This window comes from Phocoena sinus, chromosome 6 (genome assembly GCF_008692025.1).
Source record: "Phocoena sinus isolate mPhoSin1 chromosome 6, mPhoSin1.pri, whole genome shotgun sequence".
Taxonomy (NCBI): domain Eukaryota; kingdom Metazoa; phylum Chordata; class Mammalia; order Artiodactyla; family Phocoenidae; genus Phocoena; species Phocoena sinus.
The window spans coordinates 70,465,220-70,479,230 of NC_045768.1; the positions used below are offsets into that span (position 1 = coordinate 70,465,220).

General features: G+C 39.9%; 1 protein-coding gene across 8 annotated transcripts in view; it reads left to right on the top strand.

The window, feature by feature from the left end:
* The window catches only part of FOCAD (focadhesin), a 314,089-nt gene that overhangs the window by 291,113 nt on the left and 8,965 nt on the right, over positions 1-14,011 (top strand). For 6 of the 8 annotated variants that reach the window (XM_032634650.1, XM_032634653.1, XM_032634652.1 and 3 more), the window contains 6 exons: positions 1,698-1,826; positions 3,990-4,105; positions 6,646-6,906; positions 8,101-8,190; positions 11,484-11,661; positions 13,219-13,316. In XM_032634650.1, the coding sequence (XP_032490541.1) occupies positions 1,698-1,826; positions 3,990-4,105; positions 6,646-6,906; positions 8,101-8,190; positions 11,484-11,661; positions 13,219-13,316 (872 nt within the window). Of the gene's footprint in view, positions 1-1,697; positions 1,827-3,989; positions 4,106-6,645; positions 6,907-8,100; positions 8,191-11,483; positions 11,710-13,218; positions 13,317-14,011 lie in introns of those variants that run through there. The other 2 variants (XR_004350331.1, XM_032634656.1) reach the window with 2 other exon arrangements.

Consider the following 14,011-nt stretch of genomic DNA (forward strand, 5'->3'; position numbering starts at 1 on the left):
TCATATCTTTGTTGCCATTTGTGTACCATCTTTGGGAAAATGTCTTCAAACTCTTTGCCCATTTTTATATGTTTCTCCTTTTCCCTTTCCCTGTGCTTCTCCTTTCTTGACTGTTTGACCTTTTATTGACTCTGCTTCTGGTTCTGCTTCTCCCTGTTTTTCAACTTCTACTAATTGTTCTACTTTTCTTGCTGACTCTGCATGTGCTTCTCCGTTTTCCTATGCTCCTCCTTTTTGTAGCTGTTTTTCCTTTTGCTGACTCTGACCTCCCTCTGCTTCTCCCTTTTTCAGAGTCTGCTGATTCTGTTACTTTTTCTGCCTCTGCTTCTCCTTTCTGTGGCTGTTTTTCCTTTTGCAGACCCTGCCCCCGCTCCTCCTTCCCCACTTTTCAGGGTCTGCAGATTCTGCTGCTTTTTCTGCCTCTGCTTCTCCTCTTCCTGTGCTTCTCCTTTCTACAGCTGTTTTTCCTTTTGCTGACTCTCCACTTACTTCTCCTTCCCTGTTTTCAGCATCTGCTGATACTTCTACTTTTCTACTGCTTTTTCTGACTCTGCTTCTCCTTTCTCCTGTGCTTTTCCTTTTTCCATGCTTCTTATTTCTGCAGCTCTTTTTTCTTTTGCTGACTCTGCCCCTACTTCTGCTTCTGCACTTTTCAGGGTCTCCAGGTCAGCTGCTTTTTCTGCTTCTGCTTCTCCTTTTTTCCTGTGCTTCTCCTTTTTCCTGTGCTTCTCCTTCTCCCGTGCTTTTCCTTTCTGCAGCTGTTTTTTCCTTTTGCTGACTCTGCCCCCATCTCTGCTTTCCCCTGTTTCAGTGTCTGCTGCTGCTGCTTTATCTGCTGATTCCACCCCTGCTTTTCCTTTTCCTGCTGATGCTTTTCCTTTTGCTGATTCTGCTTCTCTTTCTGCTAATGCTGATTTCCCTTCTGCTGCTTATGTTGATCCTGCTGCTGCAGTTACTTCTCCTTCTTGGTCTGCTACTTTTTCATACATCATTTCTGACCTCCTTGTAACTTCACTTCTATATGGCCCTCAATGGCTACTCCAACCCTGGCTTCACCTTATGGCTGCACTTAGAACTGCTAGAGTGTCTCATTTTTTTCAATTTCAAATTACCTCCCACCTGAAAAATAAAAAATAAAAAGAAAAGAACATGGTGCTATGTCACAGATAACTGGTTAACCTATGGATTAGCTGTTATATCCGGTGCTCACCTGTGGAGCAGTCAGCCATGGTACAGGCTGAGGAGAAGAAGAAGCAGGGATCACATGGGACAGAATGTACCATTTAGAGCCACAGAGACTGAAGGTAAACAATTCTCCTGAGAAGGAGATGGACCTGAGTGGTAGTGATTGTCTCCTTTTCTAGAAGTGGAGTAAGGAGTGAGTGAGCAATAAGGCAATAATGTAGAGTAAGTTACTCTTTGTAGGAAGCTCGATGAAAAGACATAAGAGAACATGGAAGAGAGTTAAGTAGCAATGTGGAATACTCCTATCCAGGCAAGAGGGAAAGACTGGAGACAAATAAGAGAGAGAAGAACAGAGGGAGCAAAGTTTCTAGCAAGTGAGAATTGAAAGGTTGAACACAATTGAAGCTGTGATACCAAATCCTTTGAAACTAGTAGAAAGGAGGGAAAGTTGGCATGTTCCAGTTTCATGATGCTGTTGAAGTATTTTATTATTTTTTTCCTTTCTGTTGTAGGTCCTGAATCTGTGCCTCCTTCCCTTCTCAAAGTTGTGATGAAACCCATAGCAACTGTTGGAGAAAGCTACCAGTATCCTCCTGTGAACTGGGCTGCACTCCTCTCTCCACTTATGAGGCTAAACTTTGGTAAATATCATGTTTTTAGGTCTTCAGACTCTGCTTTTAGGATGTGACCTGAATAGAAAATTGTGTGTCACAATTGGTAGTGACTGGATGGATGTCTGGGTACTTGAGGTTTGTCTTCTTGGATGGGACAGCTGGGTTACTTTCATTGAGTCACTTTCTAAATAGCTGAGGGGGAGGGGAAGGAGGTTTGAAGACACAGACCAGATACACTCATCAAAACAATACTCGACTGAGATGGTGCATGTCGCTGGGCGTGTGGTGCAGGTCCCAGAAAGCCTGGTTTGATGGTTATCAGGCTGCATTTTCAGAACTCCAGGTTTCAAGGAAATGCCCTATGGGATGCTGTATTAGTTTGCTATTACTGCTGTAACAAATTACCACAGACTTAGTGGCTTGAAACAACACAAATTTATTATCTTATAGTTCTGTAGGTCAGAAGTCCAACATGGTTTTCACTGGGCTAAGATGAAGATATCAGCAGAACAGCATTCCTTCCTAGTTGCCCAGGGGAGTGATGTGGCCTGAATGTTTGTGTTCCCTGAAAATTCATATGTTGAGAACCTAAACCTCAATGTGATGGTATTAGAGGGTGGGGCCTTTGAGGGTGATTAGGTAATGAGGGTGGAGCCCTCATGAATGGGATTAGTGCCCTTATAAAAGAGGCCCCACAGAGCTCCCCAGTCCCTTCCACAATGTGAGGACACAGCAAGAAATCAGCAGTCTGCAACCTAGAAAAGGGCTTTCACCAGAACCCAACCATGTTGGCACCCTGGTCTTGGACTTCCAGCCATTGGAACTGTGAGAAATAAATTCCTGTTGTTTATAAACTACCCAGTCTGTAGTGTTTTGTTATAACAGTCCAAACAGACTAAGACAGGGAGAATCCATTCCCCTTCCTTTTCCAGCTTCTAGAGGATGCCCATACTCCTTGGCTTGTGGCCCCCTTTCTCCATCTTCAAAGCAAACAACAGAGGGCTGAAGACCTCTCATGCTGTCATCTTTCTGGTTCTCTGAAGACAGGAAAGGTTTTCCATATTTAAGGATTCATGTGATTAATGGGTCTATTTCAGTAATCGAGGATAATCTCCTTATCTCAAGGTCTTTAACCTTAATCACATCTGCAAAGTTCCTCTGCCATACAAGAGAACATATTCACAAGTTCCAGGGATTAGATATAGGCATCTTTGGGGGCCATTATTCTGTTTACCACAGGTACTTTGTGGTGAGAGGCAAAGGGAATGCACATCTCAGTTTGTCCACAGCAACCTCTAGTATGGAGTTAGAGTATTAGCATAGGCAAATTTAGATGCATGTATTTGCCCCCCCACCTCCAAAAAAAAAAAAAGAGGGAGAACAACTTTAACAGTGCTATAAATTGTATATGTGTGTGTATTTGCCATGAGTGCTCTTTTACAGTAGGTGCTTACTTACATATGATATACAAAAAGATTTGTATACTATACTTTATGTACAGTTTAAGGGATAATCAAAGATTATTTTGACTGAACACAATTTTCATTTGAATGCTTTCATTTGAACCTAATCCTATATAAGATATGATCTCACCATACTATGCTTCCAGATCTCACCATACTATGTTTCCAGAAAAATATGTTCCCCTGCCCCTCCCCTGCTTTTGTGTGCTATATTGAAGATGTTGGTGTTTTAGTAAAAATCCTTAGTAAAAAGAAGAAAAGGTCTGGTTGGGAAGATGCATCTGCCGACTGGGATCAGGCTTAAAAAGACTGGGTCACTAGAGAACGTGGATACATCTCTAAGTCCTTCCAGATTTGTCTATGTGCTAAATGTAAGATGGAGAGGAGAGAAAAACAGAAACGAGATTTTTAGCTAGAATTTTCTCAAATTTTTAATAGTATTTGAGTGTTTAGGTTTGTCTAGACATCACAAGAGAACTCTCCTGAGCTATTTCAAGATCCTTGCCAGTTCCAAAACTCAAGCCTCTGATACAGTGGGTACATTCTTTTGTTTCGTAACTAAAAACGTCTCTTGAAATACCTTATGGTTTGCTGAAGTTCCATTACCTTTAGACATCACACACAAGTTCTTTTACATTTAGATGTCTGATTTGAGACATTGAAGACTGAATATGAGTTAAGAGAAGCAGCTACATTAGAGATATTTTTTTCCTTTCTTCTCTTTCAGGTGAAGAGATTCAGCAACTGTGTCTTGAAATTATGGTGACCCAGGCTCAGTCATCCCAGAATGTCGCTGCACTGTTGGGAATATGGGTGATGCCACCACTGATCCATGGTCTGAGTGTATGTAGTAATTAAGGATGTTGAGCAACAGGAGGATATGGTTCTTTTGGGGGAGATCAACATTCATTTGTGTTGAGCTCTCAAAGTCAAGAGTGGACAAATGGGATTTCACAGTGAGGACTTGACAATAGCTGGACAGCAAATTGGAAAATTGTGGGACACAGAACTCTGCCATAGCCATCACCATTCATGCTTTCAGCTACCATGTACAAGAAAAAGGGACAGTGATGATCAGAGATATTAAAATTCCTTTCTCAAGACCATACAGGTAGAAAGTTGTACAGTTATTGGAACCTGAGTTTGTTTATATGATGTGCAGTCGTTTCAGCAGGTATTAAAAGAAAGGCAAATCCACACACACTGGATAAATGATCCCTCCCTTTCACAGAAAGGCAGCAATTAAGGCGAGCCTTGGAAGGCTTGGTAGGATTTCATTAGGCATCAAGTTAGAGACACAAGGGAATGTAAGTGGGAAGGTGTATGTGGAGAGAGTAGAACGTCTCTGCCAATGGTGTTCAGCTTGAGTAAAGTGCTGAGGGAGAAGTGATCTAGCCTGGTATTTATGATAGAGGGGGCCAGCACCTTCCAGGGCACCTTCCTACTTTCTAAGGGTAGGTAGGAAGAATAAGGTGAGATTATTTAAAGATGTATAATTTTGGGTACATTTCAAGGTAGGACCCCCCAAAAAAACCACATTCCATGATTCCTTAGAGGTTTACCAATTAATTATAAGCTAAATGATCTCCTCTTCGTTATTCTTCTATTTTAGGAAGCTTTAATTCTTTGAGGATAGTGCAAAACCCTCTTATTATTTCCTCAGTCTTTTGGCTTTAGTCTCTACTCTGTACGTCTTTTTTTTTTTAAGCTTTCCTACATCTCCTGATTCTTTTTAATTGAAGGTCAGTGTTACTGAGGTCTGCGTCCTTTCCATCAGCTGTTATTACCTGTCTGCTCCAAACAGCTCCCATTTAGCTACCACTTAATGAGCACTGGTTATGTACCTGCTACTGGTAAGCACTCAATGAGTACTTTCAGAAATCAGATTTGATCTCTCTTCAACCCTGACAGGCCAATTTTTTTTTTTTTACAGCTCTCTTGAGTTATAATTTATATTCCATAAAATATGGCTATTTTAAGTGTATCATTTGATGAGTCTTAGTACATTTATATATTTTCATCCATCACCAATAATATTTCCATCACTCCAAAAAGTTCCATCGTGCCTACTTACAGTTAATCCCCACTCCCAATCTCAGACTCAGGCTACTACTGTTCTTTTTGTCTCTATAATTTTGCCTTCTTTAAAGAACTTTCATATAAATTTAAATTTCATATAAACTTTAGAAATTCTTTAGAATGGAATTGTACAGTATTATATCTTTTGTGTCTGGTTTATTTCACTTTTGAGAAGTAGATTTTATTCCCATTTTATAGGTTGATGAACTGAAGCAAATAGAGGTTAAGCAAAGTTTACATAGCAAATAAATGGAAGAGTCTGGCTGACTCAAAAGCCTGTGTCTTGAACACTGTTCTGTTAATGCTTCCTTCCTTTTGAATCATCTATAATTCTAACAGCCTGTTTTTTTGATCTCAGACATTTTTCTAGGTTTTAGTTATCCTTCCATTTCTCTTTTAGATCTGTCCTATTTCTTTTTTTTTGCATTTGTCCTTGATTGGGAACCTTTCTTATTATCTTTGTTAATTAACAAATTAAGTTTGTAAATTCATTTTTTAAATTATGTACCTGCTCATTTAAAAAATGATCTGAAATGGCATGTTTTTTAACATGAAATCTTCTGTAACTCATGAAGCTACATTGATCTTTTTTTGAAATATACTGGTTTTTGTCAGATTTTATTTTTTAAAGCACTTCTTTTAGACTTGCTGCTCCTTTAGTATCATACTTAATGTTTCTAAGAATTTTTGAAGCCTGCTTTCTCAAAGTCTGTGGCTCACAGCTATCATTAACTATGCCCCTTCTTAGCACTCCTGAACTCTTAAGATGCTATGGTCAGTTCCACACGCTTGGCTGGTTCTTCTTTGCTCAGAGATGGCCCCAGAATGCCAGTTCCCCTCATTATTTCTTTATTCTTCCTCAGAAGAAGAAATGAATAATAATAGATATTCTGTTTAGTTGATTTCCAGCAGTTGAGCCTTCATCTTCAGGAGCTTTTCTTGCCAGAGAATGTGACCTTTTAAGACTGAATAGCAACTGTCATGTTCTTTTAGAAGTAGCATTTTATTCCCCTTGCTGAAGAGATCCAAGGTTTAAGCTGAGTAGTTCACAGATGGATTGGCAGATACCGTATATCCACACGAGTCACCCTGGATCAGAAGTCACCGCAGCCGCTAAAATTACATGCATCGGTGGTCCATTAGACCATGAAGCTGTGGGGAAATGAGGGTCTAGGAAACAACCTGAACTTTTTATGTTTCACCTGAACCTTTTATCTTTCAAACACAGTGATGACCTAGAGGTTTTGAGCATTACAAACCCAGACTTGCCTGTTTACATCTGACCTCTTCTGTTTTGCTTTTAGCTGAATATCAAGAAATACCTCCTGCTATCTGTGCCTTCGTGGATAAAACACGTCTCTGATGAACAGATCGTGGGTTTTGTTGAAAGCTTGATGGTGACAGTTTTTAAAGCAGCTTCCCCACTCTCCAAACCTGAGTTATGCCCGAGTGCCTTACAGGGTCTGAGCCAGGCCATGAAACAGCCCAGCCCTGCCTACCATCTCTGGAGCCTGCTCAGCAAAGCTACTGGGAAAATTTTTGACCTTCTGCCAAATAAGATTCGGGTGAGGAACAAAAATATTTACATTCCTGACAATTTATGTTTGGGATTTTTTAAAGCCTTTTGGCAAAGCAGGGAGGTATATGTTTTAAGAATGTGGTGGGAAGGCTAGCAAGAAATAACCACATTCTTCACTAAGAATGTTTGCTTCCAAGATCTAAATTGAGGTTGAATATTTAGAACCAAAGTTTTGAGCACGCTCAGAAGCAGGTTAACCAGTGCGGCACCAGGAAGTTTGCTCTTAGGCCTTTTAGCAAATGCCCGTAGAAGATGAGCACGTTCAGAAATCCTTACACTTGGACTTCCCTGGTGGCACAGTGGTTAAGAATCCACCTGCCAGTGTAGGGAACATGGGTTCGAACCCTGGTCCAGGAAGCTCCCACATGCCATGGAGCAACTAAGCCCTTATGCCACAACCACTGAGCCTGCACTCTGGAGCCCATGAGCCACAACTACTGAAGCCCACACGCCTAGAGCCCGTGCTCCGCAGCAAGAGAAGCCACTGCAACGAAGAGTAGCCCCTGCTCGCTGCAACTAGAGAAAGCCCTGGCACAGCAAGAAAGACCCAACGGAGGCATAAATAAATAAATTTTAAAAATAAAAAAAAAGAAACCCTTATACTTTACACCTGGGGAGTCCTTGGGCGTATTGTCTGACCCACTATTTACATCAAGTGACTTAATACTAGCCTTGCCTCTCCCCCAACAGACTTCTGAAATGTAGTTGTACAAAGAAGTTAAAAATCCATTCAGAATGATGGGTTCTGATAAGAAGAAAATAGTACAGTCAAACAAAATACACGCAATAACAAGAAAGATGTTTTTTATTTATTTATTTATTTTATTTTATTTTTGTGGTACGTGAGCCTCTCACTGTTGTGGCCTCTCCTGTTGCGGAGCACAGGCTCCAGACGCGCAGGCTCAGCAGCCATGGCTCACGGGCCCTCTTCCCGGACCGGGGCACGAACCCGTGTCCCCTGCATCGGCAGGCAGACTCTCAACCACTGCATCACGAGGGAAGCCCGAAAGGTGTTTTTTAAATGATAAAAATTGGTCACAAGTTTTGGCTTGGTTAAAATTAAAATCTCATCAGCTGCTGTTCGTGGAGATAAGCAAATCTAATGATTTTGTCAGAACATTGAGAATATACGTGTTATTTTACACTGTATTTTGAGATGCTTTGGATTTTTCTTTACCAGAGAAATGATCTAGAGCTGTATATCAGTGCAGCAAAATGCCTCTCGGAAATGACAGACGATGAAGCCAATCGGGTTGCCCAGATTACTGAGGTAATAACATATCTATGTGTTTTTTTATTATTGAGGTGGAAATTACAATTGAGATGATTATAGTATCCTTTTGGCTGAAGCTAGCTTTGCTTCATATTTGTTTGTTACTGGCTAATTTCAGGAAACCATCTTTTTCACTGTGGGGTCTCATGTCCAGCCTAGTATGATTGGATATGTAGTAGTATATAAATGGATAGATGAATGAATAACTTTTTAACCTAATTAATCCCACTTTGTCAAGAACATTTTAGTGTTACTGATGAGCAAAAATAAGTACAGGACATCTTCAATACAAAATCCACAAGAATGGAAATATTCTGACCAAAGACCTTTCTGGGGCATGGTAGGCACATTTATTTTTCTTCACCTGATACTTATCCTTTTGAAATCAAGAAAGGTGGCTGATTGAAAAACAAACACTATTATCACTGACAAGTACCTCTCAGACCCATACCGAATCAAAGGATGAATAAGCGAAAAGCAGCATAAGAGTAAAGTTGCCAGATTTACAATATAATACAAGATACCTTGTTAAATTTGAATTGCAGATAAAAAATGAATAATTTTTTAAAGTACATCCCAATGGGACCTACTTATTCAAATGGCATCCCTGCATACCAGGTAATACCAAAGGTCTAGAGGACTGGGAGCCCTCACATCATGGGTGGTCATCTTATCATTTATTTCACTATATGGCAGATTGGCCTGTTAAGTTGAATTCTTGAATCCTCTGCATTGTATAGCTGTGATGCTCAAACTGTGGCCAACGGACCCACAACATCAGCCTTGCAAGTGATGAGAAATGAAAATTCTGGAGTCTCACTCCAGACCTACTCGATCAGAAACCCTGGAGGGAGGCCTAGTGGTGTGTGTTTTAACAGTCCCTCCCGGTGATTGTGGTTCATCCTAAGGTTTGAGAAGCACTGTTAGAATATTTGGAATATCGGCCTTTTGGAGATGTTTGTTTTAGGCAAGGATAAGCGGTATAAGGAAATGCTTGAGAGAGTGGACTCTGGAGCCTCACTGCCCTGGTATGAAAGCCAGTCTCTCATTTACTAGCAACGTGACATTGGTGAAGTGTCATAACCTCTCTCTGCCTTGGTTTCCTGATCTATAAAAAGGAGATAATAGCGCCTATTAGGGTTGTTTTGAGAGTTAAATGGCTTAATCCATGTTAAGTTGTTGGGCAAGTGCCTGACCCAAGGCAAGTACTCAGTAATAACTTATTATCATAATTATTACGTTCATGTAATTTATTACAACTTGTTATATTCATGTTACATTGTTCGAAGTAATTAATATAATGTACTTTGGGGTACCTAGAGCTAAAAGTTGCTGTTATTCACTTGGGTTTCTAAAGTGCCATTCAGAAGATTGTCACCAGAACATTCTAAATCCTGTTCTGGTGTCCCCAAAAGAGTTAATGTGTTCCGCTGAGCCCTTGTTTTCTATTCATTTCTAGAAAGAACACAGGTAAGAAGGTACAGGTGAAGAGCTCAGACTCCGTGGGTTTCAGCTCTTACTCTCTGTGGCAGTAAGCAAGTTGCCTAACTTCTGTGCTTCAGTCTCCTCATCTGTAAAGGAGGGATGATAATAGTAATCTATTGCTCAGTGTTAGAATTAAATGCGTAATTCAGTGGTCCTCAAACTTTTTGGTCTCGTGACTACGTTAGTGTCTTAAAAACTATTGAGGACTCCAAAGAGCTTTTATTTATGTGGATTATATCTGTCAATATTTACCATGTTAGAAATTAAAACTAGAAATATTTAAAAATATTTACTTAAAAGTAATAATAAACCCATTGCATCTTAACATATGTAAGAAAAAACTATTTTCCAAAAAACAAATTAGTGAGAAAGTGGCATTGCTTTACATTTTTGTAAGTCTCTATTGTCTGGCTTAATAGAAGACAGCTGGATTCTCACAGCTGCTGCTTCATTCAATCTGTTGTGATGTTGTTTGGGTGAAGTATGTGAAGAAAATCCAGCCTCACACAGATACGTAGGTGGAATGGGGAAGAGTGTGTTAACAGTCTTTTCTGATAGTTGGGGATGTCTTTCTTTGATACTGTACCAAAGCTCAGCAAGTGTTGGTTTCTTATAGGTTAGTTGAAATGTGGAATCTGAAACCGTATCAGTGAACTTCACATACTCTGTTACATTAAAATCCATTGGTCCATTGCACTCTGGGTCTTTTACCAATGCATGATTTTGTAAGATATTATTGCAAGATCTGTAAGATATATTGGTCATTTGGAAAATACTGAGTCACTAAATTTTGAAAATCTTCCAAATGTTGGTACATTTCATTATAAAATATCAAAACATCACATTTGTCAGTATCACCAGCAACTTCATCAGAAAAGTCTTTTACGTATCTGCTACTAAAGTCATAGTTGCAGATACAGATTTTCCAAAAATCGAATTTTCACTTAAAAGCTCACATTTTATCATTGGCAATAAATACTGTCAAGTATTTTCCTTGAAGTGACAGTCTTGCTTCCTTCACTTTTAAAAAATAATCAAATACTCAGTTTTCATAACCGTAGTTTGTCCATCAGTTATTCTTTTCAACTAAATGGCGTTCCATGGGTAGAGTGGCTATTTCAGCTCACAACTCACTGTCACAACTTTCTCCTTGAGATGACCATCACACTTGGGGATGCAGCACAAGTCTTTTATGCATACTTCCCATTTGGTCATACAGAATATTACAAAGATGTACTCAAGGGCAGAGGTTTAACAAAACTAGTAATTTTTATTGTTTAAAGGATATTTTAAATGAAACTAGCTTTTTAAAAAATTGCAAGTGTCAATGAAAAATACAATGAACATTACTACAGTTTGGGGTCTTATTATGAATATAGTTTGACCTCACAGACCCTCTAAAAGGGTCTTGGGGTGCCCCATAGGTCTGTGTACCACCCTTTGTGAAGTGCCAAATTAACACAGGTTAAGTGCTTAGAACGGTGCCTGGCACATAATAAGTACTGTATTTGTTAGTTATCATTATTATTATTTGTGTATCTTTACTAAATATCCTCACCAATTAACCCCTGAAATCATTTATGGTTTTTATGAGAAAACAGGAGGTGACATTACAACCATATGTCTGTAGGTACATTTTAATATAGCACGCAGGCAGGTAGGTCACACAGTGCAGGAAACGAACAGTTTTAGCATTTGGAATGGTAATCAACTTCAAACTCACCCTTTCTCTTTTGCCCTTGCCCCGAGGTCCTATAACAATTTCAGTTAATTTAATAGTAACTGAACAATTTGCTTTTTTGCAGAACAGCCTAGAAAAGGCTGCCTTTGTCAGACTATACTTGGTCTCTCAAGGACGATTCCCCTTGATGGGCTTGACTGATGTGCTCAGTGTTGCTATTCGGCACCATGAAAAAGACACACTGGCCTGGATGATACTGCACAGCTTATACCAGGCACGGATTGTGAGCCACACCAACACCGGTAAGGCCAGCTGGAGGCGAACATCAGGAACAGAAAGATGTACCTACCATCTTTTAGGTTGTAACTGTTTCCTCAGCTTAACTAGTTTAGTGCTTCTTGACACAGGCGAGGCCTTGTTACCCCAAATGAGTAGCACCTTGGATAGAAACCAGCAATTACAGCTCACAGCACCAACTCTTTGGAGGTGGGAATGAATTCTACTGGTGACTTTTATCTTGTCTTTGGCCCTCCAGGCCCTCAGAGACATAAACAAGTTTATCAGGTTGATTCTGCCTGCTTCCTTTCTCAAGCAGATGGATGCTGATTGATTCTCCCTGATGTTTTCATGAAAACGGCTTTTGGGTGGTCATTTTACAAAGAGAAAAAGAAAGCAGCAACAACAAATTAGTTATTCTACAGAAGAACTTCTCAGGAGTGAGAAGAATAAAATCTGGACACCCTTACTACATCCTCAAGCCAGAAGCTGCAGGCATGAAGCTCTGCTAATGAATGGTGCAACTTTTAGACCATTTTAGACTTTGTACTTTAATAATCATCTAAAGAGGGAGCTCCCTCATTTCTCCTCCATGCCTTTGGTCATATGCTTGTAATTTCTCAAGTCTACATTCAGGCCCTGAAGGCATCTGGCTTCAGCAGATCAAACGTGGCTGGGAAGCCCTTGTGACCCATCATCCCCATCTGTTGTATCTTGAAGGCTTTGAGAGAAAACTGACAAATACGATTGTAATACTCTTTACAAGACTATGTAGGAAATTTTGATTCATCCTCCTCTTTGGCAACTGAGAGAGTTGTCTCATGTCCACAGTAGCGCCAGCCCAGTGAAAAGTGAACCTGTGATGAGAAATGAGATTTTTTACTCTAACTCGAAAGTGTATTTATCAGGCAGAAAACTAGCAGGTACTCCCTATTAAACATGAAGATACATGAAGGAAACAAATGTGATATTTGCCTTTGGTCCTAACTAGCTGGCGTTCAAATTTAGTTACCATTTTCCTCTCATGCACTAAATTTTAAGATGTTTCCAAGTAGTCTCTGCTGTGCTGAAAATCCTCATTTTTTTAAAGGAAAAATTAATATTTATGTTGATGTTTGTTCTCCAGTTAGCCTGTAGTAGCTGGGTTTTGGTTTTTGTTTGTTTTTAATGTCTTTAGGATAGGTATTCTCTATGATTTTTGCATAAATTGGGAATATTTAAGCAAGGGAGGACTATAAAAACAACTAGTTATCAAGGATTTAACACTACTAACTAGTTGGCGTGCCCAGTTTCTCCTAGTGTGTTTCATGTTGAGCAACTCCAACAAATGCATTTTACCATTTTATCAGATTTGAAGAATAAATTAGCTTTTAAAAATAAAGACCAAAATATGGTCATCTGATGTGAATAGTATCAAAAACTCTCTCATGGGTGAACACAAGTCTCAGGTACCATAAAAGGACTTGAAACTGTCGCACAGAGTCCTCGGCGGGTGTTCTGCTTTAGTTATGACGGTAATCGCTGATCAGTTGTACATTGCAAAGGAAAACTGTGGTCTGGTAAGAAATATCCTTTTGTTCCAGGTGTGTTGAAGAGAATGGAGTGGCTCTTGGAACTGATGGGTTATATCAGAAATGTTGCTTACCAGTCAGCATCTGTTCAGAACGTGGCTCTTAATGAGGTAAAATGTAGAGAAGTCATTTGTGGCTTCCTTAAAATATAGAGGATATTTACTCTCCCAAAAGAGGAACATGTTGCTGCTTGAAACTTTCTTTCCTTCCTTCCTTTTATTTTTGGGAAACAAGGATGACAATTATCTGACGTCACAAGGAAACAGATGTTCTTACCAGGCTTTAGGAGATGCCCATGGCTGCCCTTTGAAAAATATTTTCAACAGAACACGTTCCTTGACAGGCAGTACACAAAAGATTCTAGCTGGAGGGGGAAACTGGGATCCTGTGTACTTGGGCTGGACCCCACAAAGAATGGGGTACAGGGCTCTGGCCTCCGCACTGGCCCAGAGCACGGCTTCAAACATCTGGTTTGGAGGGGTTCCTGAAGTGTATGCAAGTAATCTGTGTTTGTGCCAATACTTAACATGCATATATTGGAGGGAAATTTTCACCCCACCTGCAAAATGACCTATGACCCAAAAAAGGTTAACCACCACTAGTACTGGGTGAGTAAAACAAAAAAAGATTAAAAAATGAAGGACAGTACTTTCCTACTCTCCTCATTTTCTTGACTCAGCTGCCCAATGTGCATTTTTTTTTAGTATTTTTTCCATAGCTATGTTTCATGGGTCTCCTGTTTGCTGTGTGAGCAAAATATGCATAACCTGGGATGTTGTTTGATATTCTGCCCAGCTCTTCTGCA